Source organism: Embiotoca jacksoni, unplaced genomic scaffold (genome assembly GCF_022577435.1).
Source record: "Embiotoca jacksoni isolate LCO1_2020_lvr unplaced genomic scaffold, fEmbJac1.0.p SCAF_23, whole genome shotgun sequence".
Taxonomy (NCBI): Eukaryota; Metazoa; Chordata; class Actinopteri; family Embiotocidae; genus Embiotoca; species Embiotoca jacksoni.
Window position 1 is genome coordinate 1886226 of NW_027185374.1, and position 26305 is coordinate 1912530.

At 42.2% G+C, this 26305-nt stretch overlaps 1 protein-coding gene across 2 annotated transcripts in view; it reads left to right on the forward strand.

Annotated features, from left to right (window-relative positions):
• utrn (utrophin) overlaps window positions 1-26305 on the forward strand; it is a 178512-nt gene that overhangs the window by 41546 nt on the left and 110661 nt on the right. Inside the window, exons 30-55 of one of the 2 annotated variants that reach the window (XM_069158200.1) lie at window positions 496-657; window positions 988-1119; window positions 1322-1495; window positions 1683-1838; window positions 1924-2094; window positions 2929-3108; window positions 3826-3954; window positions 4722-4892; window positions 5034-5105; window positions 5328-5483; window positions 6164-6301; window positions 6450-6542; window positions 7426-7596; window positions 7694-7866; window positions 9962-10112; window positions 11053-11228; window positions 11551-11686; window positions 12034-12183; window positions 12391-12543; window positions 12644-12745; window positions 12990-13110; window positions 13586-13803; window positions 13927-14044; window positions 14265-14470; window positions 15378-15532; window positions 15718-15907. In XM_069158200.1, coding sequence (XP_069014301.1) covers window positions 496-657; window positions 988-1119; window positions 1322-1495; window positions 1683-1838; window positions 1924-2094; window positions 2929-3108; window positions 3826-3954; window positions 4722-4892; window positions 5034-5105; window positions 5328-5483; window positions 6164-6301; window positions 6450-6542; window positions 7426-7596; window positions 7694-7866; window positions 9962-10112; window positions 11053-11228; window positions 11551-11686; window positions 12034-12183; window positions 12391-12543; window positions 12644-12745; window positions 12990-13110; window positions 13586-13803; window positions 13927-14044; window positions 14265-14470; window positions 15378-15532; window positions 15718-15907 — 3954 coding nt within the window. Of the gene's footprint in view, window positions 1-495; window positions 658-987; window positions 1120-1321; window positions 1496-1682; window positions 1839-1923; window positions 2095-2928; window positions 3109-3825; window positions 3955-4721; window positions 4893-5033; window positions 5106-5327; window positions 5484-6163; window positions 6302-6449; window positions 6543-7425; window positions 7597-7693; window positions 7867-9961; window positions 10113-11052; window positions 11229-11550; window positions 11687-12033; window positions 12184-12390; window positions 12544-12643; window positions 12746-12989; window positions 13111-13585; window positions 13804-13926; window positions 14045-14264; window positions 14471-15377; window positions 15533-15717; window positions 15908-19911; window positions 20846-26305 lie in introns of those variants that run through there. The other variant, XM_069158201.1, reaches the window with a different exon arrangement.

Consider the following 26305-nt stretch of genomic DNA (forward strand, 5'->3'; position numbering starts at 1 on the left):
TCTGCTCGTTGCTGTGTTAAAAGCAAGTTATGTTTGGAATTCTTTCTCAATAGATCTTAATAGATGTGTGGATTCTTTTAATGTAGGGATTTGTATTTAATTATATTTTTTGCTAATTAATTTCCCCCAGAGTCATTCTCCCCAAAATTATCTGTAAAATGTACAGATGAAATTGTCTCCAGGTATTGTACGAAGATTTTACAGGGTACATTTATTAGCACACTTTTGGTATACTTACTTACTATTTTGTTATGAATGAAAATATGCCTTTATGCATTGTCACATCCAATTAAGTACAACAGAAACAAGACGTATTTGAGATGGGCTCTTTGCATTCCTGCAGTGTAATGGTTAAGCTATTATTATTATTATTATTATTATCAGCTATTACAGACACTTTTTTTCAACTATTGGCACTTGATCAGGATTCAATAGTCGTGTATATTGACCGTCCGAGTTCCAAACCCACGACTCGCTGTCTGTGTCCTCGTCCAGGCAGTGAACCGGCAGATCAGCCTCGAGCAGCAGCTGCAGACGCTTAAGGAGAATGAACAGTCTCTCCAAACGCTGCATGAGTCCTTGAGCCAGCTGGACCACACACTCACCTCCTACCTCACTGATCGCATCGACGCCTTCCAGCTCCCACAGGAGGCACAGGTACGGTGAACACAAAACACATTCACACTCACAAGACTCACCAAATGAGATTTGACACTTGGAGAAGCCTCCGAGCCCGAGGGCCCTCTCTGCAGCTCGGGGCTAAGTGATTAGTAGTGAAATATTTCCCATATATATATATATATATATCCCATAAATCCTGCTTACATTTCAATTCAATTTCAATTTTCAGTCCCCTGAGAACATTATAGTATGTATGCACATCTACCTGAATGTTACCTGTCTGCTTGGGAAAAAAAAGTAATGTTGTGCATTTGTGTGTGTATATCTTACTCGAGGTGCATGTTCTTGTGTTCACGTTTCCTTCAGACGATCGGGGCAGAGATTGCAGCCCACGAGGTGACAGTGGAGGAGATGAGGAAAAGGAACGTGGTCAACCTGCCTCCTCCCACCGCTGATGGCAAAGCGACCCGTGGTGGGACCATGCTGGACCAGCTCCAGGTAACACTGACTCCTACTGGACAGTGTGAGGAAGTGGTTTCTCCTCCTGTCACGTCACTACATTATCAGATGACAGTCCTCGTATCACATCGAAAACGATGGAAATAATGCGGGTTCATGGCACTGCAGTAAGAGTAGTGGTGTGCTATCTGTGCTGTGATAGGCGTGTAACCTTTTTAACCTTTTGCGTTGCTCGCTGCAGAGAAAACTGAGGGAGATCTCCACGAAGTACCAGCTGTTCCAGAAGCCTGCTAACTTTGAGCAGCGCATGTTGGACTGTAAAAGGGTCCTTGAAGGTGCCAAAGCTGAGCTGCACATCCTGGATATTAAGGATGTGGAACCGGAAAAAATCCAGTCCCACCTCAGTGGTTGTATGGTGAGACTTGGATCTTTCCATTTTATATATATTCCATTTATGTTTTTGTCTCTTTTAACTTGTTGATTTGTAGCTGATCTGAAGTTATCTGCCAGCATCGCCACCTGTTTCAGCAGACAAAGACATACAAATCAATCTCACTCACACAACTGATACATACTGTATTTCATGGGTTTTTGCTGTATAGAAACTGTACAAGCTGCTGAGTGAGGTGAAGCTGGAGGTGGAGACGGTGATAAAAACAGGTCGCCAGATTGTGCAAAAACAGCAGACGGAGAACCCCAAAGCCATGGACGAGCAGCTTACTGCTCTCAAACTGCTCTACAATGACCTTGGGGGACAGGTAAATCATTCTTGTTCTACAAAATGCCGCTCATTTAGGATTATAAATAATACTCAATATTTTTGTGTCAACATTCTCTTCACAGGTAACAGAGGGCAAGCAGGACATGGAAAAAGCTTTGTCTCTGTCTCAAAAGTTCCAGAAAGAGAGTGCTGCTCTGCAGGACTGGCTGACCACGAATGAGGCCCAGCTCCAACAGAAAAATAGCTGCGGCGACATGCCAGCTGACATTGATGCTGAGATTGCATGGGCTAATGTAAGTAAACATCCATGTGTGTGGAAGTTTTCTTTGAGAGCAGACATTTTACTGTTTAAAAAAAAAAACGTCATTTAGAGAAATGAATGAAAAACACGAGAAGCAACAATAAAAGCCAATACTGGGCTTTCCTTAATTTAGTTTGATTATACATATATTAAATAAAAGTGTAACATTTTCCACATCAAACAAACCTTTCAGCAGATCTTTTTAGCAGAATCAAAGAAGTACTTCTGTCTCTTACCAGTAGATGGAGCAGAGGGACAATTTGTTGCTCCTGAACACATCTGTTTCTCTAACATGATGAACTTTGAAACATTATTAAGAGAAAACTACTGAAGCTTTTTAATACTGCTTCAGTTTTCTCTGATCCTAATTCAGTGGAAAGGACTGACGCTTTTATACGATTCAACACACTGACCTGACTCAGAAACGGTATTAAAACTGCCTTGGTATGAATTATTAATGACCTGCTGGCTCACACCGAGCTATTAAAAGCACCGCAGCACAATATAGTGTATAAAGTGTTGCCTTTTTATTTTAGTTAATCAACTGTAGCTGTTCATAAATGTGCTTTTCTTTTTTTGACGTTTTTAAATGCAAAGACATTTGAAAGTGAATATTTACTTTCTTTCTCAGTTTTAGGATTTCAAGTCAGGCTCTTATTTTGGTTCATGTAACCTGTAATTCATTCATTTCTTTTTTGTGTACAGCAGTGTCTGCACAGCAGTCTAACAACAGCTGGCAGATATGGCAATGAATTATTGAAACATGGAGGTTATCACACGACCCTGTTAAATATATTTCACTTGTTTGTGTGTGGTCCTCAACCAGGGCCTGCTGAAGGAGTCGGAGCGTCGACAGGTGGAGCTGTCCAGCCTGATGGAGACGAGCGCTGGTCTGCAGACTCTGGTGGAGGGCAGCGAGAATCAGCTGGAGGACAAACTCTGCGGCCTCAACGAAGCTTGGGGACACGTCCGCACCTGTACCGAGGACTGGCTCAGCGCTGTTCTGGTATAAAAATGATACACACAATAAGACTACAAGTACTTGAAGAGTTGCTATGTTATTTATTTTATGTTCTGAGTCAGTACATTCCTCCACCTGCTTTAGTGTTCAGAGACATCTGCTTCTACACGATTTACCAACATTTTAAAAATAAACAAAAATGAGTAAATGGATATATTTATCACATTACCTCTGCGTACTCTTTTCCTTGATATGGAGAAGCCTTTTATAAATGTATTACTGCATTTATAATGCATATCAATGTACTAACATATTTAAGCACACACAGCACGTTTATTATATTTTAAAGGTGTTTTTCCTGTTCATGAAAATATAAAAAAAATGACATTCCGAGGCTGTTTCTTTAGAAGATTTACAAGCCAAATAAAACTTCTCCTTATTATACTGTGTCATTTGAATGATTGCAGTAGCTTGGCAAAGAAATTAAACTTCAAATCAACAACAAAAAAAGGACATGTAAATCACCTCAAGATAAATGTATTTTCTATTTGAACAAAGAGAACAGGAAGGTTTTTTTTTCTTCATATTTTTACACTGTCATGACGTTCCAAACTCTTACATGACTTCTTGCAATGTCTGTCTTTTTAGATTAAGAGGAAAATGAGGAAAATAGAGGAGCACATTTAATAGTTATGAATATTTTGATTTCCTGAAGGAAACCACTGAGCTTTCATTTTCTTTATTTTCTTTGTGTGTTTGCAGAGTCACCAGAACGAGGTGGAAATCTTTGATGAGAACTTGGCCCACATCAGTACCTGGCTCTACCAGACGCAGATCCACCTGGATGAGGCTGAGCGCCTGGGTCCCACAGAGAGGGAAACCGTGTTAAAGGTGAAGCAGAGATAAGGCATCAGTAAAGTGCATACAGCACCCAGCACATAAAGGATAGTTATCTTCTGACGTTGCCTGCCTGTTTTTTTTCCACTCTAACATTAGAAAGTTACTAGTTTGAATTATTTTCTTTGAATGTTAAGTCTTTAAAATATGTAATAATTGGTAGAGCTGACGCCATGAAAACTTGCTTTACGGAAATCACTGCCTCTAAAATCCATCAAGGATTACTCTTCCTCTTACTGTGTGGTATAGAGAGATTTTAATGTGTTTTCACAGGAAAGGATTTGCTTTGTCAACTCTTTCAACACAAACCTTTGTGCTCAATTAAGGTGGGACTTTTCACAAGGATACATGTCTGGATCCTGTTGGGGAAGGTGTTATTCTGTAGCTTTTTATAATGATTGCACATCTTCGTCATCACCAAATGGAATAAAAAGAGTGAGAAGTAGTCGCGGTAGAGCAACAGAGAGGTCTGTGTGGGTAAGATTGGGAAAGGAGAAAATTAAGAAAGTAGAGAAGCCGAGTCATTTATGGAAGTCTCAAATAATTCATCTCGGAGTCGTATTAAATTCGTAACCCTTCCGTTTCTCTTGCCATGACAACTGAAGGTCAGCTGGTCCCTGGGCCTGCTAACCTTGATCAATACATGCTGTACTAAGCTCTGCGCTGTGACCCGAGGCTGCACTGCCATCCAGTCCGAGAGAGAATGACTGGTAGCATAGGCTGATAAATAGATGAACAGCTACTCTGCCGTCTGTCCTCAGAGCATGCTGGAGGAGCTGGAAGATATCAGTCTGCGAGTGGACAACGTGAGGGACCAGGCTATCATCCTGATGACCAGCAGGGGGCCCGCCTGTCGAGATGTAGTGGAGCCCAAACTGGCCGAGCTGAACTGTAACTTTGACAAAGTCTCCCAGCACATAAAGACTGCTAAGGTACAGAATCACTGACTAAAATTAACTGTCAGATTAGCATTCGTCACTAAACAAGCCTAAGCTGGTGTCTATGCACGAAAGCTTTAACTGTCAAACAGAAATCAGTCTGTTCAAGTGTGTCTCTTTCCTTTTGGCACACAGATGATGACCAGTCTGGAGTTGGCCGGTGGGGAGATGAACCAGCAGGTGCCTCAGCTGGTACAAGAAACTATCGTCAGTGCTAAATACACTGCAGCCAATCAAACAATATATTACCACAAGATACTCTATCATAGACAAAAGGCTTATAAATAATTTGATAAAAGCTTGAAATACAAAGAAATAGCTGCCAAAAAAGACGGCAACGCTGTCAGTTTGGCTGTATGAATAATATTACAGCTGAATGCAGATCGTTTATGTGAGCATCTCTGACGGAGTTGATTTCTTCTTAAACAGGTCGTTCACAGTCAAGAGATCTGGGCAGAAAGTCCGACTCACCCAGCTAAAGCTGTGGTCCCAAGGGAAGTGAAGGACCTTCAGGCAGAGCTGCAGGACACTCTGAGGGCTCTGCAGCAGCAGCAGGATCCAGCAAACATCCTGGATGATGACAAGGTACACTGTTTGACCCTTTACACTATGTTCATAGAGTTTTTAAAACTTTAAAAGCAACAGTACTTATGATGAGAATAATAATGGTAATACAAGTATACATTAAATAGGCAGCGCAACGAAGTAGCTTTCTTAAAGCAGCGCTTGTAAATACTGTAGAAATGTGAATAGATAAATAATTACTGAATTATGAACAATTTCAATACACACACACACACACACACACACAAAGAATTTTGACCCAGGGTTATTCTCTTTCTAAAGTTTTGAGATTTTTCTATGAAGAATATGCTGAGCTGTAGGCTATATAAAGCTGCCATCTGAGAAGATGAGCTTTGATTGGACATTTCAAGGCTTAGCAAGTTTGGAATTCAGTCTATACTATCAAGGTTTATGACGTTAAACACACGGGCTGATTTAAAAAAAACAGACCAATCTGAAGCAAGGTCACTGTGAGTTAGGGCGCTCTTACTGTGTTTTAAATAGTATTTTCTCTCAGTGCTGTCTACTTGTTGCTTGAGCTCATGTCAGGTTCTGGTGCGTAAGTTGCTCTTTTTTTTCTGTAAACTAAATGGAAGATATACAAGTAAAAAAAAAAAGAAAATCACCCCCCAAATAATTTTGGAATTGTAGGCTCTTGTGTGCTTTGTTTGACCTTTTTACTCTGTGTCTCTCTGCACCAGATGGATGAAGAAAAAGCTAGCGTGGAAGATTTGCTGAGAAGAGGAGACGAACTGGTGCAGCAAACTTCAGACGAGGGCCAGAGGGAGGAGTTGAGACTTCTGCTGCTCCGGCTGCAGAACCAATATTCTACTCGGAGGGTGAGATGCATGAAAATGTGTTGTCTTGTTTAAGAGGGCCTTGAAATGAGAATGTGTTTTTATTTAGGAAATTATAGGTCTGTCTGATTTTGTGTTTGTACACTGATGCAGCTTGGTTAACTTGTATTTATGTGTCTGCTTGCTTTAGGAACTGAGGGTGCTGCAGATCAGGCAGGTGGAAGTCTCTGTGGAGTCGTCGTCTACTCGCACCTTCAGAGAGCAGACCGAGTTTTCAGCCGAGGTGAGGGACTCGTACAAGCACACGCACATATAATGTACATGTAGACACTCAGGACATGCTGGTATCGGAGGAATAACTCCACCTCGATAACAGACTGGACTTGAAATGCAACGTGCAGGCTGTCCACAAGAAAGAAGAGAACAGACTCTCTTATTTGTGCCGCAAGATGTTGCAGATCTTTTACCAGTCCGTTGTGGCTAGTGCAACAGTCTCCACTGTGGTCTGCTGGGACAGCAACATCAGACCCAATGTCACCAACAAACTCATGGGGAAGGCTCACTGCATGCTTTTCTGGAGCCCTTGCAGTTGGTTGTGTTGAGGAAGATGCTGCACAAACTGTTGTTTGACCTGCAGTTTGACCTGCTGGTCTCAGCCTTCAGACTTCCTTTTCCCCACGGTGACAAAGAAGAAGGCAGCATCACTCTGATTCTCCTCTTCCTCGGACAGAATGTAACCTTCCTTTGGACTTTATTTGATCTTTGGTACTGTTTATCACATCTGTGATATTATCAGATCATTAAACTGACTTTTTAAGGTCTGTGCGTCTCTTTAGTTATTTACTCAACTTGCACTAATGTGCGCGTATTGTGGCATATTAGCAACATTGTACATGGTATACACAATACGCAGCATATTTGAGACCATCTTAAGCGTATCTAGCGTATTCTTATCCTTTTCTATTATTTACATTCATTTCGTACTTCATACTCTATTAAGTCTATTTAGGTAGTGTGCAAAAATGTATCGTTTAATTGCACGGTTATTTACCTACATGATTATTTTTGTTTTTCTAATTCATGTGATGTGGCTGCTGTCAGACTGCATTTTTTTTATTTTAATTAAATACAACAATGGAAGTTAAATGTTGTCTCTTGTCTTGCAGGAGATGTTTGCAGTGGAGCGTAGAAGCGCTCCCTCACGGAGTCCCTCTGACTATCTGTTGGACATCAACAAAATCCTCCTCACCATGGCTGACAATGAGTTGCTCCTGAACTCCCCAGAACTCAGCGGGGGGCTTTATGAAGACTTTTCCAGCCAGGAGGACACATTGAGGGTGACGTGTACTTTTATGCACAATGCTGCTTGTTGCATTGGCTTTAAGTTCCCCTCTCTCTGTATCTCTTCCCTCATTGTTATATTCCCTTTCACAGAATATCAAAGAGAATCTGGAGCTTCTGGGTGAGCAGGTCTCAAATATCCACGAGCGGCAGCCTGATGCCATCCGGGATGCTTCGCCTGCCGAGGTGGCCCAAATGGGAGATGCCCTCACGCAGCTCAATGCAGAGTGGGACCGCCTCAACCGCATGTACAACCACCGGAAGGGGTGCGTCTACCAACTTTACTTACAGATTTCAACAAACAACACCATACATATAGTCGTGGATTAATTTGTTGGTCCCAGCTCATTGAAAAAATGCTTCATTCCTCCTCATGTATACCTGCATTCCTTTGGTGTATCATAAAATAATGCAAAGAGAGTTTGAGAAAAAAAAAAATCCTGCTTCGTCTTCTACAAAGATGACTCTAAAATGGCTTTGACAGATTTGATGGTACCCTCAGCAAAAACTTGAGCGATAGTGATGTTTAAGAATATTCTATTGAATCAAAAATCTAAAGCAAAATCAGATTTTTATGAAATAATTATTCAGAAAGATATTCAGAAAGAATCTGGGTTTTTCTTTTCTTACCAACAAATTCATCCACGACTGTACACTCATTCCCTTGAAGGACAGAGTTGATTCAATCTTAAAGCAGACTTTCACAGAAAACGCAGTGAATACAGAAAAGCAAACAAGCTGCTACTTTCAGATGTGACGTGTTCGTGTGAATCTGTGTGTGAGGATGTTTGGTCGAAGCTGTAGGGACAGTAAACGCCAGCTGTCCACTAGTCAGGAGCAGATAGAGACAGACCAGGCCACATGGTGAAGCACGCACACCGACCTTGATTATTATCAAAACAATTCCTTGGGTATAAACACTCTCATGCTTATTCACATTTTCAGTCAGTCACTCATTCACTCACATGCACACGAAGTGGGTGACCTTGAATACCATCAGCACAATTCCTTGGGCATAAACCGCCTTCATTTGCTGAATACAATGTGTGCACAGACGGAAGTAAACTAATTCTGAGATTGCACACAACTGCTGAAGCACTCCTTCTGTAATCACAATAACCTCAGGGCATCATTAAAAATCAAAAGAGTGGAGTATATTTTGTAAAATTGCTCATCCAAAACTCATTTCCTCAACGTGTCTCTGATCTGATCTGTTTTGCTCAAAGCGAAGCTGTAACAGGAAATAGCCATCATGCAGACCACCACCGTGATAAAGATCAGTTTTTTTTGTATTGCACATTCAAGTAATCATCCTCTTGGTCTATATTACATTATTCAGTAGTGTCAGAGGGAACTTTATTGCATTGTCAGGGGTTCTTGCTTGTCATGGCGTTTTTAATAGAGGTCAACGGTTCCATTTTTCCTTATCATTTCCTGGTGGGTAAACACCGTTTTATTCTTAGAGAGCAGAATTCTTTTATTTTTCATGAAGCCAACTCAACATAAACACAAACAAAGAAGTGAGGGGAAATACTTAAGATGAGCTAAGTAGGAGCTATCAAAGCCAGAGGCCATCATCGTCATTCAAATCAAGAACTTTACAGAGTGAACTCTTTTTGAAAATGAAACGGAGCGTGCAGATTATACTCGAACACGTTTCCTCCAGGTGCATCAACAAACCGTCCCTCTGCATGTTTTTTTTTTTTTTTTTTTTTTTTTTTTGCAAGAAATTTACTCTAAGTTGAAATAACTAAGTGCATTTTCAAGGCTTTTTAAAAAACAAAAGTATGTTCATTTTGCACAGTATTATATGTAATGTCACTTCATTTCAATGGGAGTTGTTGTGTTTTTTACTCCATTCATTTTATTTATCAACCGTTATTAGTCACCTCCTTTGATAAAGATTTCATACACAGAATATGAGAGGCACGCGTATGCTGTCTTTCTCTCCTATTAAGAGACTAGTATAAAGAAGTTGTATCGAGTATTAAAATTGGGCTATTTTGCCATTATTATGAATACTTCTACCATTACGTTTTGAAGTCTATTTTTCTGATAATACTTACATAATTTGAATACCGAATATTTACTTGCAGTACAATATTTTTCCATGGTGTTACTACTTCTGCCTCTGCATCTACAGTGATTTTTCAGTTAGATATTTAACATGTTTACATCAATTTCCTGTTATCTATCTCCAATAATTAAGCGTACTATATTACCAAGTGTCTACTAATAGTCTCTGTGGAATCAGAAATTGAAAAATGTTTCAGTGTCTTCCGCCTTTTTTAGTTTAACTTTTGTTGTGAGTTATTATTATTAACAAAGACGGTGTGTGTGTGTTTCCTTGTTGTGCTGCAGGAGTTTTGACCGTGCCATAGAGGAGTGGGGGCAGTTTCACTGTGACCTCAAAGACCTTTCTCAGTGGCTAACCGACACCGAGTCACTGCTGTCCGAGAGCATCGGCCCTGATAGACAGCTGGACCTGGAATCTGCACGCCAGTGCCAAGAGGTCAGTGCAGGGTGATGGATGGATAGATGGATGGATTATGTGAGTGTGTGTATGACTGCCTGAACTTAAACATGTACAGTTGTATTCCAGAAGATTTTTGTATGCGTGTTTGGTTTTTCAACCCCAGTGACCGATTAAATATGTTTTTTTATGGAATAGTAAACTTTCGTGATGTTCCACCTTTGTCATTAGTCAAATATTGACAATATCACGTTATCATCATGTGTTCGAAGCGAGATTAATAACTTCCCAGGATTCTATAGTAATGTTTGAGATGTATGCAGCTAGATGGTTGGATATGTTGGACAGAAGATAACGTCATTTTCTTCTCCAAGGGGAAAAATAGGTGCAGTAGTGAATTATATAAACACACCACACGTATAAGGGTTAATTATGCACAGCGGAAATAGAAGGCCGAGTAAAATGAGAAGGGGCCTTTAATTTAGCTTTGTTTGATTACTGAAGCAATAATTTCATTTCCAAGGGGAATTAAATACTCTGAAGCCGACGCTGATGGCACCGCCGCCATTAACACCTATATCAATGTGATTTCCACACCTCGAGCTGCACTCCCACCTTTAGAGCTCTTTTGAATGTTTTCACAGTTGCTGAGAACGAAATGAGGGATCAAGTGGATGGGAATTGAGAGATCAATTAGCTGACTCAACCTTTAGTGGACTTTACAATCACTCACCCTGCTTTATGGGTCTTGCTTGGCAAGTTAAATCTCTCCTGGTGCAAGTAGAGATTTGGCAGCTTAAATCTTGACTCGCTACAAATCATGCCTATGTGTCAATAAGAGATTTACCTGGAGAGATGGACTTGAGCTGAGGATTTGGACCAGAGTGAATCAGATTATGCCGTTTGACTGAACCCCATTTCCACCTTGTTTTTTTTTCCCGCCCTTCCTCCTGTTTTCTGTGTCCTACATGTATTTTAGGAGCTGGAAGAAGGCCTCACCAGTCATCAACCGGTCCTGGTCGTACTGACCCGCACTGGGGAACAGATCATTGGGAAGCTTTCATCTCCCGATGGGTCCCTGCTTGAAGAGAAGCTAGAAACTCTGGGTCAGCGTTGGAGAGCCGTCAACCGCCAGGTCCTCGACAGACAGCGCAGGTAGTGTGTCCACAGAAACACAAGATGCAGTGGCATTTTAGAGAGATTAAGGAGTGGCATTAAGTAAATTGAGATTTTGACATTCCTTTGTCTTGTCTATACAACATCTTGGTTTTACAGTACAATGTAGCGTAGAGGTTAGCGCTCACTCGCCGTCACTATCAGACTGTTTCTTTATCAGTCTTTGGCAGGTTAACGTTATCAATGCGGTCAATCGGTCTATAACAGCAATTTAAATGTAAATTTTAGGATTAGGCCTGCAACCTGGAGGAAATGGAGATCCTTATCTAAGTGCGTGTGTGTGTTTGTGTGTGTTGTCCAGGTTGGCTGGAGGAGATCCGGCCCTGTCAGACCTGGTGAGGAGACGCGAGGAGCTGGCTGTGTGGCTGGAGCAGGCGGAAAACGCTGTGAGCTACCTGCCTGTCAGCGCCACTGATAGAAACCTCAAAGAACTCAAGGTATAGCAAAAACCCAACACACGCTCAAGTTAATCTGAATCATGGGAGAGTAGAGATTTCTATTCCTGGTCCAGAGCTGGTCCAGAGCTGGTGCAGACTATTTTTATGGTCAGCTCTGACTGTTGTGTGTCCTTTTGTTCTCCCCCCCCCCCCCCCCCCCCCATCTATACTAAACTGTATGCACAAGTTGCTCTGCCCATCTCAATCACAATAAACACCTGTCTAAATATGATCACAGAAACTCACTTTCCCTTTTGGAAACACATTTTAAAACTTTTCTCTCATTGTCCATCAGTCGGTGATATTTTTTGCGTGAAAAATAAGGGTCTATGCATCTTTCCTTTCAGGCTCTTGCTGAGGACATGGATGCACAGAATGAACGTCTTGGTTGGCTGAACAAGCACGCTCCTCAGATCCTGTCCAATCCCAGCATGAGCCCTCGGAGCAGAGACCAGCATGTTGGCAAACTGAGAATGATCAACCTCAACTGGAGCAAGGTAAGTCAAGTTATACCAACAATACAGCAAAGTCCAAATACCTACTTTTAACATTTTTATTGGTGTTTTGTTTAGCCTTGTTCCCAAAGTTTTGGTCTTGAAATGTAGAAGAAACATTATACTGGCTCTTTGACTCCTTCTCTGCTATCTCTAATCATTCCCGTGATCCATCCTTCACTTATGTCTTACTCCCTCTCTCATCTGCAGGTGACCCACGAGTTGTTGGACAAAGTCGGGGAGGTGGAGACCAACCTGCAAAGTCATGCCCAGTTCCAGGACAGGATGAACAGGCTGACGGACTGGGTCGTCGTCACACACCAGACAATCATCACAAGAGGCCTGAATCCTGGCCAAGCACAGGTAGATGGTCCGAATACATCACAAGAACTCACACACCTATACTCACTAAAAAAACATGTATCATATGCACCAATGTTAAATTAATTTGAACCTGTGTTAGGCTCTGGAGGCCTCAATGAAGGACAGGAAGAGGGACCTGGAGGACCTGTTGGCTCATTCTATAGAGCTGCAGAGACGACAGCAGCTGCTGCCTCAGGAAAAGGTCTCAGTTTCCATAGTAATATAATTTGATAATGAATTACTGATAATTATAGCATAAAATTATACCATATTGCTCAGTTAAAGCGCTATTACCCCTCTTTGAGTAGTTCTGTTTCCTGGGATTTATTGAACCTTTTTAATTGGCTGTTTTATTAAAACCTGGATACTGTCCGTTTCCTGTGCTAATATTTAGTATTCAGTTATTAATTCTATGTATGTGTCCCTCTGTGCCTTCACGTGTATAGAGTAAGGTAGAGGAGCTGGCAGCTGATTGGAAAGCCCTGGATGGCCGACTGAGGGAATCTCTTCAACCACCTGTATCTCCGTGGACACACCACCAACTGGTTGTCCAGCACCAACAGCTCGGTAAAAATGACTAGACATGAATTTCTTTAATTGTCTATTTATAACACTTCAAGGAAATAAGGAGGAAATGATCCAAAACATGTCCTCCACAAGTATTAAACGTTTAACTAGACAAAGGAAATTCTGCATTTGGTTCTTGTTGATCATCACTAGGACATGACAAACATATAAATATTCACTTCTGTTTACAAACCCTTATTGGCTTGCCTTAATCCGAAGCATGAGAATGCATGATGAAATAACAAATAAGAGGTGAGCAACAAAGTCCTGGTTGTGTAACACAACAATCCCAGACACCTCATTTATCTTGATTTAGTGTGATGCCACTATCCTCTGAGGGCCATTTGACAACACCTCCTCTTTCACTCTGACATCTTAAATGCTCATTGCATCATTTCCTTTTAAAGAAGCCCGACATGTAAACACCGCTTGCCTTGAATTCCTTGCCTTTTTTTTTTTACTCCCCTTTCTCCAGTGTCTTCGGTCCCCTCAGCTGTGCAGATGGCCAGCTTGGTGAGCGAGGACCCCCGCCACCAAACTCCGCACACGCCAGACACCGTGGCGCCCACCGATCTTAACGAGACTGCCACCGAGCTGGCAGACTGGCTTCTCCTCATCACCCAGATGCTCAAGTCTAATATCGTCACTGTGGGGGACACGAAGGAGATCAGAACCACGATGGGACGTCTTCAGGTGAGAAACGAGGAGCAGTGACGAGGGAGGGAGGGAAATTGTGAAGTTGTTTGTATGATTAACGTTTAACAATGTACTGAACACTTTGTGTGAATGTGTTCTTTTGTTTTTGTCACATGGCAGGTGACAAAGAATGACCTGGAGCAGCGTCACCCCCAGCTAGAGGACATTTTCACCCTGGCACAGAACATTAAAAACAAGACCTCTAATGTCGATGTTCGCACATCCATTACTGAGAAATGTATGTACAGAGTAAACACACACTGAACAGCTTTCAAAAGATATGCCACTAGATCAAACAAAAATCTCATCCGCTGCTCCAAAGAAAACAACAACAGAGCATTTTTTTTTTTTCAAATATTGTGCACAGGATCGGTGTTGTTTTGCCATTTGTATCCATTACCTTTTATCTCCATCACTTTCTTCTTTTCTCTCCCTGTTAAATATGCATATGTCTCTAGTGGAGAAAGTACGCAGCCAGTGGGACAGCACTCAGTATGGCGTCGAGGCGCGGCTCCAGCAGCTGGACAACATGATTGGCCACAGCAACCAGTGGGAGGAGCAGAGGAAGGATGTGAAGGCCATCATTGGGCAAAATGATGGACATTTCCACAACATTCTTCAGCGGTCCAGAGACCCCCTGACTAAACAGCTTGAAGACAGTAAGGTCAGGGAACAATTTCACTGCCTAACTTTCTCTCCGTGACCTCAGCATGTCTAACGTCTGTCCTTCCCGCAGTCATTTACCGTGATTCTGCATCCTTGTTATTACGGGAGACCAGACATCTACTCAGGGGAATTTGTCCATTTGCTTTCCAAATGGAAAGAAAAATCTCAAACCAAACTTTACTCTGCAACATATTAGAGGTTCTTTATACAGCTGTGAAATTTTGTACAAGGTGGGAATGAATAAATCACCTCTGAAGTATCACTTTGAACCTTTATAACATTCATACACCCACATCATCCATCATTTTAATGTGAGATGATGACTTGGCCGAGAGTTTCTGGAAACAAATTTGTGCCCCTGGAGTGTGTCTGACACATTACAGGAACCAAACACTAGAGGGCAACTGAGTTTAACAGAATCCAGCATGCCCTATACACAGCTATCTGCTCCTGGTTTGTGTGGTCTTGTAACAATGAGTAATTGTCTATTTAAAACAGTGAAGTGTACCTTTTTGTGAGAAGAATAGGAGCCCAGTGGTCATATGTGGATGACTTATTTGCTACTGCTACATTTAGAGTATTGTTCAGTTGGGTTTTATGTAAGCTGCTTGATTAAGCAGAGGTTAAACAAACAATGTCAGAGAGCTCAGAAACAAATTTCTCTGTATTTCTGAGTTTTAGTCACAGAGTTCACACAATAGGTAATTAATATCCTCGCATGGCAATTTGTCTTACTAAAATTACCAACCTGCAACAATAAACAGAAAACAGTGCAGGGAAATTAATAACCTCGGTAATGCAGGGCCCTTCACAGTGACTCATAATGTTCGCAGTGAATCACTTGTGTCACATTTTCAGTGTCATGGTCCAGTGTCACGAATGCCACTGTGCTGATTGTTTTACAGGAGTTCCTCCAAGCTCTGGGCCGAGGCCAAGCCACAGTTGCTGCCTTCAACGAGCTGTCCAATCACCTTCTGCGCGAGTACTCTACCGACGACACCAGGAGGATCAAAGAGGTCGCAGAGAAACACAATGCTGCCTGGAACATCATCAACAACGGGTGCATACAAACTTTCCTGTTTACCTGTCTGTATGCTCATATGCAGACACCATTTGATAGTGTCATATGACAATGGGATTTTGCAGCCACTGTTTAATCATCTATTGACTGCTGCAGTTATTGCCATAAATCATACCTCTTCTCATCAATAGGAACATATTTGACTATTTGATATTGATTGGCAGGGCGAATGACCGTCACGCCCAGTTGGACAGTGAACTGAAAGGTGTGCAGGTGTCTCTCCGAGAGCTGGAGTCCTTCCTCAAATGGCTCCAGGAGGCAGAGACCACAGTCAACGTCCTGGCCGACGCCTCCCAGAGGGAAGATCTGTCGCAGGACTCCGCCCACGTGAAGGAGCTGAGGCGACAACTGGAGGTAGGGCTGAAAATTGATAGAGAAACTGTTGGGTGTGTGTGTGGAATTTATGAACAGGTGCTAGCCTATTATCTCAGTGTCATCCTTCATTAACGCATCCTTCACCGGCTGAACTGGGCCTGGGACGTGTCTGGGTGCGTCCACATGTAATCTGCTGGTTAAAGGTGTGTGAATGAGAGGGCGCACAGAGGGCGTGTGAGTGATTGTATGCATTGAATGTGGCTCATTGATCCACTTGTCCTTTGCTGCTTAGAAATTCAGTGTGAGTGTGACAGTATGCGAGTGTTTGCGCTTCCTCTCACTTGCTTGCCATTTACCCAGACCTTCCCTCTGGGATCAGTTGACACACATCATCTTATTCTTTCGTTTTAATCCCAAAATCTCTTTACGTCATCCTTTAAACAGATAAACAAGGCACTAATCCTTTTTTCTTTTTTTTCTTTTGTCTTTTTTTTTTTACATATCACTGGAGTTGAAATATCTTAAAATGTTGACCCTGTCCGTCTCGTCCTCATCTCTTGGATTGCACATTAAGGGACATTTTGCACAATCTTTATTTTGTATATGCTATTATTGCTCATCTGAACTCCTTTTCCCTAAGAAAATGATTCAATGTCATCCATCTTTCAGAAGTGAAAGCTCAAACTGAACAATGATACTCTTAGTTTTGGCATCTTGAATGCAACAGTACTTTTATTCCCATTTCCACTGTCTAATTATTTAAAAACAGGCCGAGGTCATAGAATAATGACCGAGTCACTGCTTGCATGGCCACAAAGACTTCTCATGACTCATCAACTTGATGTGGGTGTAAAGCAAAGAAACTCTTGCAACTCATTTTCGAGCCCTGGCTGGATTTGGTCGTAATGGATAATATTATCACATTTATTCGCCCGTTACAGTGATTATATTTGTTTTATTGAACATAATCCATCATCATAAGCCTTTTCAAATTTTTAAATGTCACATACCGCATACTATTGAATTTTAGTCCTGAAAAGTATGCCGAAGACATCTCAAAGGTCAAGTGTGTGGTAAACATGTTGAGAAAGTACCCGAGTTGAATTTTAAACAAAAAAAAAAATCAGTGGCTCTTTCTGAGTTGATCATCACCCTCTGTCTCTTTCTCTACTTCTTTCTCCAATTTCATAACCAGTCAGAGTCCAGTTTGATGGATGATACTCACTAAAGAAAACTGGGTTAATGAAGGAAAGACAGACTTAAATGATGTGCGTTGACACGGAGAGTCGTTCCCCACAACCCTTTTGTGAACTCACAATCACTGCTCTGCCACTGTTCAGCGTTGAGTTTCTTTAATCACAACGTTTAGCCATAGGCCACGTCCTTCTGTCTGCTGTTTTCACATTAATCCCACAGTTGGTCAGCGGTCGGGAGCAGTGACAAATACTGATTCGGCACGTTAAGTGAAATATTCCTGAAAATGTAGAGGCTGGATGGTTTTAGGGCCACACTCAACTGAGGTGCTTAAATGTGATGCTCTGACTATAGATGGCAGTGACCCACGTGTATTGAGGGAAGTACACTTATTTGTTTTCTAGCCGAATTGGACTAGAGGCGATCGTGTGTGCCAGTTGAATATGAGCCAAGATGTGATTGACTCAGCTTTGCACAACAACTGGAAACAAATTAGAGATTTCATTTTAGATTTTTTTTAAATACATTTGCATAAATGTCTCATGTTTTTGTTATGGGTGTAGACTGATGGGCTAAAAGTGGCAGTTTTATCTATAATAAAGTGTGCAGAAAGTGAAGGGGCCTAAATGCTTAAAATCTCGTATTGTGGTATTTGTAATTTTATATACAAACGTCGACAAAATATTGACTATTTATTGAAATATTGAACAGTGAATATTTTGTCGACGTTTAATCCTGTAAATTCAACCTGGTCGTAAATCAGTCCTTCTCATTCATTTGCAGCGTTGTCTGCAGCTGTAACAACGGGATAATTACGACGGTATAAATGTTATCACAAACACCTTTTCTATCTTTTCATGGTCTGTACTGTGATATTCTCTCACTGGAGCTGGTGTGTAGTATTCAGTCAGTCACTCCATCACATGCACACACATGGTGGAAGCCATTGCAATAATGGCATCCAGCTGATAAGTGCAAAGGTGCAAACAGCTTAAAGAGCTGCTTTTATCAAGCGCACCTCGTGCGTTTGGTTTTGGGCTTTGAAATCGTACGTGTGACTGCGTGTGTTTGCGTGTTGAAGATGGCAACGTGAGCAGCTGCGACATACGGGCTGTCCACAGCCTCTTAGTTGAGACCTGGTACTGCCAGTGGTCTTAACACAGAGCCACCAAAACACTCGGCCTCTGTCGTAACTCCCTATGAAGCAGAGGCAATCCTCCGTGGAATGACTGAAATGGATGCTGTAGTTGGTTAAACCTCGTCTAAACGGAGCACTTCAGTAAGCTCATCACGCTGTCTCTCAATCTTGTGCGTTGTGAGTACTTTGCGTGAACGAGCCTGTTGATAAACCATGATTACTTTGGCTGGCTGTACAGGTACGCTGCTCGTTTTGTTCGTTCTCATTCTTCTGATTGTCTGCTTTGGAGTTTCCCTTCATTTTTTCTACTGAACCCACCAGACAAGCAGAAGACCGAGCGCTTTAATTCACCCTGTAGTATACACCGAACATCGCATTCGTGTATGCGTGTCAATGTATGCTTGTTTTAAAATGTATGAGTCATAATTATGGAGCATGTGGGCGATACAGAGGTCTTCATCCTCACTTCAAATAAATGCCTCTCGTCTTGTGGTTGGGAGAAAGAGAGTGTTTTTCAGCAGCACTTCAGATAAAAGGCAAACAGAAAGAGTCATGGAGAACATGATTAGGTTTAACATGCCCACCTGTGTGTAATGCTGTGTGGTCAGAGGCTCAGTCGGAGCTGAGTGGCTGCTTTATCGTAATCTCTGCCGATTGTGCACCCATATCTGTTTTTTCCTGTCTCTCTTTTTCTTCTCCTACCTTGTCATCTCTACAGTGCTTACGCCCTTCTAACAGATTTATTCTCTAAAGATTAAGCTGTTTTCTGCACCGCTGAAATATACTTAATAACCTTTTATCTTCTTTTGACCTTGCCTTCCTACCTTCTCTACTCCAGCACTGCTTTCCTCCAACTTTTTTTTTCCTTGCCTTGTCTCTGCGGATTTCCAGTAAGACCTTGTTTCTTTTTTCTCAGTTCATCTTTTGAAACACACACAAACACACACACAGTGGAGTTTCAAAGTAGGAAAGACAAACTCCATTTACGGAGGAGGACAGAGCGATGTGAAAGAAAACTCCAGAAAAAGCAAGTGGACTTTTTTTCTTCTTTTATTTTCAAACTACTGTTTTACCTTTCTTTGAGAAATCACGTTTTTCTTTTGAACCAGTTTAGTAAAGCAGATGGCTCTAAATATGACATTTCCCATGAGGCTCAGCCCCCGTAATGAAAAAGAAGTCGGTCATAAATCAGAGCTGCAGCGAGTTTAAAATGTTTTGTTGTTGAAATTGGTAGCAAAAAACATGACAAATTTGTTGATTTAATAAAAAAAAAATTGCGAAATCAACTTCTGCAAAGGTCATTTTGGGTTTTCTCTTGCCCTTGGTGGAACACACATCAGAGAGTGGATGAATCTTTCTGAAATCGTCTTTGTTGACCAGAATACGTGTTTTTAAGTTTGTAATTATTACTTTTTATTATGAAAGAAAGAGATATTCTCTAATATACTCCCTCATCTCTGTACTCGCGATTCAGCCATGAGTTTCATATCTACCTAAGCCGTGGAAGGGCTCCACCTAAGATTGGCAATGCAGAAAATGAATGGGACTTCTATTTCCAGGAAACCCTGATGCCTGAAATAACCCCTCCCTTTTCTTAACTGTGTGTGTGTGTGTGTGCGCGCATCTCATTTGTGTGCTCCGAGTTCTCCCTCTGTCTCTCTCTCTCTTTCACTGTTGCTCTCTGCCTCTCTCTCTCTCTTTGTCTGTCTCCGTCTCCTGCTCATTGATCTGTTCGTTGACTGGTGTAATGTCATTCTGCCTTCACGGTAGAGGCATTGTTTGTCTTCCCTCACTCTGCTGCTCTTCATCCCTCTCTCTCCTCTCTCTCCTCTCTCTCCCTCTCTCCCCCCCCCTCTCTCCCTCTCTCCCTCTCTCTGGATCAGCGGCAGTAAAAAGTGATCCGCGGAGGACCAGCTTCTTTTCTCATCCAGTGCAACTCGTGCCTTCCTCTCTGTCCTTTTCCCTCCGAGCTTGCCATCACTTTCTGCTCTTCTCTCCCAGTTCATTTTTTTCTTCTTCTTCTTCTTCTTCCTTTTCTTCTACATGTCCTTCCTCTTCATCACCTTCCTCTGACTCTGCAGGGTGCCGTCACAAGTGATTTGTTTGATTCTCTTCTGGCTCTGCGGTCGGTGCGCGTGTGAATGTCCGCGTGGAGGAGAAAGTGAGTGTCTCTCGTCTTGTCCGGCTCGCCTGCATCATCGTGTGAGTTTGTGTGCATGCATGCCGAGAGCTGAGAGAGAGAGAGACTGTTTCTAAAGAGAGAGAGAGAGAAAGCTGACTGAGGCTGCGCTCATTGTGTGTAGTGTGTGTGTATATGTGATGAAACGTGGGGGCATGCTGAGCTGAGTACGCTTGCGAGTGTGTGTGTGTTTTCTCCCTCTCTCTCTCTCTCTGTGTACATGTGTGTGTGCGCATCACGTCAGCTTGGCTGGGGTCTGGTCGGCTGGCTAGGGAGAGGGAGAGGGAGAACAATATGAGCGGGGTAGGGCAGTGCTAGCATGCGGACCGGGATCAGGCTGCTGCAGACTTGTAGCAGTCTTAAGATGATGGCCATGGTCCGGACCTCCCTCCAGAAAGTGGTGGTCTTCTTACACAGGCTCCAGAGGATGGCCATCTCCTCGCCGCGCTACCAGAAACTCTGCAAGGTATGTGGCGAGACCGGGCTGGAGAACAAAGTTTATGATTTTGTTTTTCTTTTTTTTTTTTTTTTTTTCCTTTTTCTAATTTGGATGACAATTTGATTTAAAGTTGGATGATCGGAGTCTTGCATGACGTTGAGTCTATTTGAGAGTTTTCGATTTATTTTTTTTTTTTTACTGTTTTGATCCATCTTACCAAAGTTTTATTGTCATGCATGATTTAGTGTCTTTTTTTGCTGTTTTAAACGATGCTTGGTGTTTGTGTATACCTATCAGCGAACTGTCATAAAGTTTTTGAGGTATGTGTTTCTCTATATGAAAGTCCTTGCTTTTTAAAAATCAGGAGTTAATAACCAAGTAGCCTATCTTTGTCTCATCCGTAGTTTCTCCTCCATTCCTGGTCTTTTTATTCGTGAGTCATTTGGTTGTCAAGACATTGTGCTTGTGGCTGATGTTGTTTCGGGAACTCTGTCACCTCCACTGTGCAGTATGTTGCTTTAAATATATCTATCTATCTATATATGTATACATACATCAACTTTAGGACTTTTTGGCACTTTTTCTGCATACTGAATACGAACTCCAAATGTGCATCCCTGCTGCGATGTGTGCTTTATATTTGTGTCTCTACTGTCGGTTTTTATAGTGAGTTCTGACTTTATGGTGGTTCAGGCATAAACAAACTAAAAAGGTGAGCGGGAGTGTGCGGTGTTGTTTTTGAGAGAGTACATACAATATATAGTGCTTTTTTTTTTTTCCCTTGACTGTGTTTTTGAGAAGCTGACAGGATAAACTGTACAAGTAAAAGGAGACTTGAATTCCTCAGTGGTCAGAAGATTGATGAGAATTTGTTTTGTAACAAAACGATGGCTGGACTTAACAATGAAGTCTCTTAATTAAAGTTATTGGCTGACTTCGTTCTGGTGAAGTCATTTAAATTCTGACATCACACACAGCCGGACAAGTTGCTGCCTCGCACATTCATTTGAAAAGAAATTAACTGAGTGTGTGCTTGATGTTTTATAAAAAATAGAAACAAGGCAGTTCACTCTAACCTGTTACATCTGTTTGTCGGCTCTATTGACTTTGCCTTAGAGGAAACAGCCACTGATGCGTGCAGGTCTTGGTGTCATTTTGAACCCCCGTTGATCATTATTGATCGCTGATCTCCATTGTCGTCTTTCTCACGTTGCGCAACACTGACCTGACCTCATTCAGAGGGCAGAGGGGACCAGCTGTTGAGATTTGAGAGAGCGAGAGAGAGAGACTCTAATGCTGAGGAGAGTTTCTGATTACTTTCCAGCTTCAATCATGCCTAAGCAAACACGTGGGAGCTCAATTTAATCCATCCTCCATTGCTCTTTAGTGCGCACCCTTTTATCTACTGCCTTTGTATTTGGTTGCCAATCTCTATTTTTTTTTGTGTGTTTTTGCAAAAGTGTGACCGTGGGTAAAGTCTCTATAGAAAAGTAAAACACAGAACATAAGAGAAACACCACAATGACAAGACCTGGTAAAAATGAGAGGGCGTTTAACAGAGCATTCGACATTCGTGATTTTCCTGCTCTTTCTCAGGTTATCTTGCAGACGCTCTGCTTCTGGTTTCTCTTTTCTAACCACTTCTGGGCAAAACATGTGAAATCAGACCTTTCCTGCTGCATTGCACATGTACAGTAAACATCCAACCAACCCTGCCACCCTTTCTTTTATTCCAAAATAATTCAACTCTGGACTTGAATCGCTCATTTCGCTCTATTCAGCATCCTGGATTGTGTCCCTTCCGGTGGGAGGTATCAGTCATTCCACACCCTATTACCTTCCCCCGGGTTGCATCAGTCACTCCGGCTTCGTTTGGCCTTCCCTTGGGGGAATCAGTAATGCCAGGCTAGTCCTTCCTCCCCGGGGTACGCTCACTGGCCGCTGGACTGGAACAATGACAACCACATGATGGATTTGCACGGGGCTCACCCTCTTGGGTCCGGCCATTTTTTCTGTTTTGGGACAGCGCTTGTCCTAAAACAGCCCACATGGTTGTTGTCTAACGCAGGATATTAGGGGCTTAAATCCGCCAGTGTCCCCTCTTTAGGAAGATATATAGTGATTAATAATAAATGTAACCACCATAATTACTCTAAGTGAGAGAAATAACTTGAGGGCATTTAAGAAAAGCATCATATTTTGTATTATTTATTTATTTCCCTAAAGAGTGTACGTGTTTTCGTACCGTCCTGTAAAATCTCTGAAAACAAACCCATCATACTTCCTAACTGATTACAGACCAAGTCAACAATTCTTCTTTTCATCAGGACCACTGACGTTAACGCCATATTTTACTGCTCTTGGAAATCCAATTAAGATGCAATGTCAAGCTTACCTCTTAAAACGTGTTGACCTCCATCATATTAGTCCCAGTACAGAGCATGGTGACCGCTGCTGTGCCGACTCATCGCGTTATGTTTAAAAAAAAAAAAAAAATCTCCTGCGTCATTTTTCTTTCCCTGTTAATTATTCTTTGTTGGTGGCTTTCGGGTGTATGTGTGTTTGCATGCTCCTTTAACAGCACTCATTATGTTGATGTATAATACTGAGCGTAGCAGTATTTCCAAGCAGAGGCCATTTAACTTGAACTGTTTTTAGAATTGCATCTATTGTTTGGGGTGTAAATTGTTTTCTTCTACTTTCCCAATTCAAGGCGATAAGGTTTAATGAGGTTGTGTGATATTAGAGACATTTTACATCTATACGGTGTTCCATAAGGCTGTGTTTATGTTTACAGTCCTTCAAATTTATTATTCATTTCAATCATTTATTCTGGACTTGTTCTCATTAAAAACATCAGTGAAAGGCCTTTATTGTAAATGTGAGTTTCACTGACTTCTCGTCAGATCCTGGTTGTCTCTTTTTCACCGTCCTTTTGGCCTGGTGTCCTTCCTCTCTCCTGTTGGCTCTTCTAGATTGCTTGCATACTTGTGACATGAAGAGTTTATTGGTGAAAAGTATATCTGAGTGGCGTGCCGGGTTCGTTTATACTGAGGCATACAGAGTGGCCCTGGTGGCTCATTTCATCGCCTCACTTTTGCTCTGCTCTGTCTCTCGGTTTGTAATCACGAGCTGAGAGTTGGCTGAAGGGCCCACCTCTCTCCGGAGGAGCGTCCTCTTACTCTCATTACACTGGCATTGGCTCCTATGGTGTGTGTGTGTGTGTGTGAGAGAGAGTGTGTGTGCGTGTGTTCATCCAGAGCCCACTTTAGAAACAGCCCTAAAGCAGTGATAATGTGACGTCGTGCCTTGTCTTTTCTACCGTTCCTCTGGCAAATGCTTTGGCCTTTGGGCTCCATACTTCATCCACCTTTACTCACGGCTCACTGCTACCCCAGGATGGGTGACTCGGGTGTGGGCATGAAGCCCAGCTTTCTGACCTCCCCGTCCTTGTGCTCCACCAGGGTCCTCTGGGTTATTAACCAGTGTTAGCATTAGCAGTTGGAGCCTCAGGTGCAGGCTTGTATCCCACCACACCCCTGCCTCCCCACACACACACACACACACACACACACACACTTTCCCCAGAGTAAACTGGCTCACAATCAAATCACAGATATTTTTCTTTCACGCATCCTCAGGCACATTTAGTTTACAGACACACATGCACTCCTCCACACACACGTGCGCACACACACTTATAACACACTCGCTCCGCAGCTAGCCTGAATGATGAGTCACAGGCGGGAGAATTATGTGGTTACAGATTCATAAATGCAGGTCATTTGGATTCATGAAGGCGGTATTAGGAATGAATTGGGACAATAAAAGAAAATGAACACGTGATCTGTCTCCCAATCAACATTACATGTAAATCACAGTAGATGGACGTCCTGTTGGGAGAAGTGGTGATGAGAAATAGCACTTAAATCACAGATACAGATACTCTCCTTTTCTCAATTGCCGTTACTGCATAAAGTGACCCTTCGCTTATGATAGTATGAGGGGCGGGGGACAGAAAAACTTGTCTTGTTAATGAGAATCACCACCTAATGTTAAATTAAATATGTAATAAACTACATTTGATATCATTAGATGCAAATATAAAAGGAGAGAAAGCCCTTTAACCTCCATGCCTCTCTTTTCTCTCTGTCTGCAGCCTATTTTGACTCCTCCACATCCAGTAAACCCATTTATTGAGCTAGTAATGCATGTGTGTGTTGGGTTTGTGTTTATGTGCACTATAGCGATGGATTTTGTGCACACACATCCATTAGTGGCTTTCAGGCAAATCTTAACAGCAAGCTAAACCCGCTAATGCCACTATGGTTTATCATCACGTGTATTTCATGGTGCCAGGAAGCTCTGCAACCAGCCAGCTCCTCAACATGTGGAGGCCAGCGTAAACAACAGTTTATTGATGGAGGAAGAGATAGACGCAAAGCTGTAGAAGGAGAGCTGCACAAGTGTAATTATATTATGGCTTCATTAATATTGCTCAAATGCCAACCACAGTTCTCTCTACTGGTTAAATATCATGATTGATTTCAGTGTTCGAAGCGGTAATTTTTGTCTTGTGATTGCCTTTGCTTGGCATGAAAAGTGGAAGCAAGGGGAAATGGGTAGCCTCTCTGAAGCTGGAAAAAAAAAAATCCACCAATCGGCACCTCAGAAAGTCAACCCATGAACCTGTCTTATCTCATCTGTTTAGTCCGTTTGCAAACAGAAATGTGAAACGAAGAACAAAGCTAAAATCCTGTTAGATTGTTTTAATCAGGAAATCACATGTCAAATATTATGGACAGGCCATGACAGCATTAATGCAGACTTTCAGTACTTTCAGGCACATTCCAGGTGGTCTTCAAAAGGTATTGAGGTTCAATACCCAGCTGTACTGGGGGACTCGTTCGTTATCAAACAGCAGAACTCTCTAACTCACCTGTCATCATGATCTATGGCTGGCTCAGACTTCCAGGATTGAGATTACAAAGTCCCGGAGGCTCAATGGACAAAAGGCGCAATATCACATAGTCACGCAATCGACTCCATCTCAAGATTTTAGCCCACATCTCTTTGCTCTCCTTCATGTCATGATCATATCTCAATATCAAAAGTGCTGAAAGTTGTGAGAGAAAAGGGGTACGTACTGACCTGGAGGCAGTGAGAGGCTGGAGGCTGTCAGCTTTGCTGTCTGCCAGAGGTCTCTCTGACCTTCCAGATCTCCTCCACTCTCCTCTCACCATCTCCCGCTCTGTTTGCCCGACCGAGTCAGAGAGCGATCCAGGGGGCAACCTCAGAGGGGGACAAAAAAATGAGGGGCGCAATCATTTCTCCTTTGCTGCTCCTTCTATTCTTGGTCTGACAATCAATCTGTGGGCACAAGTCCTTAACGCTGCACCCTGCCAGTATCTGTGGTGAGCACACAAACATAGTGCTGACTCACAGTCCATATTGTGTTTTTTCTGTGTGTGTCTGCACCTCTGTGGT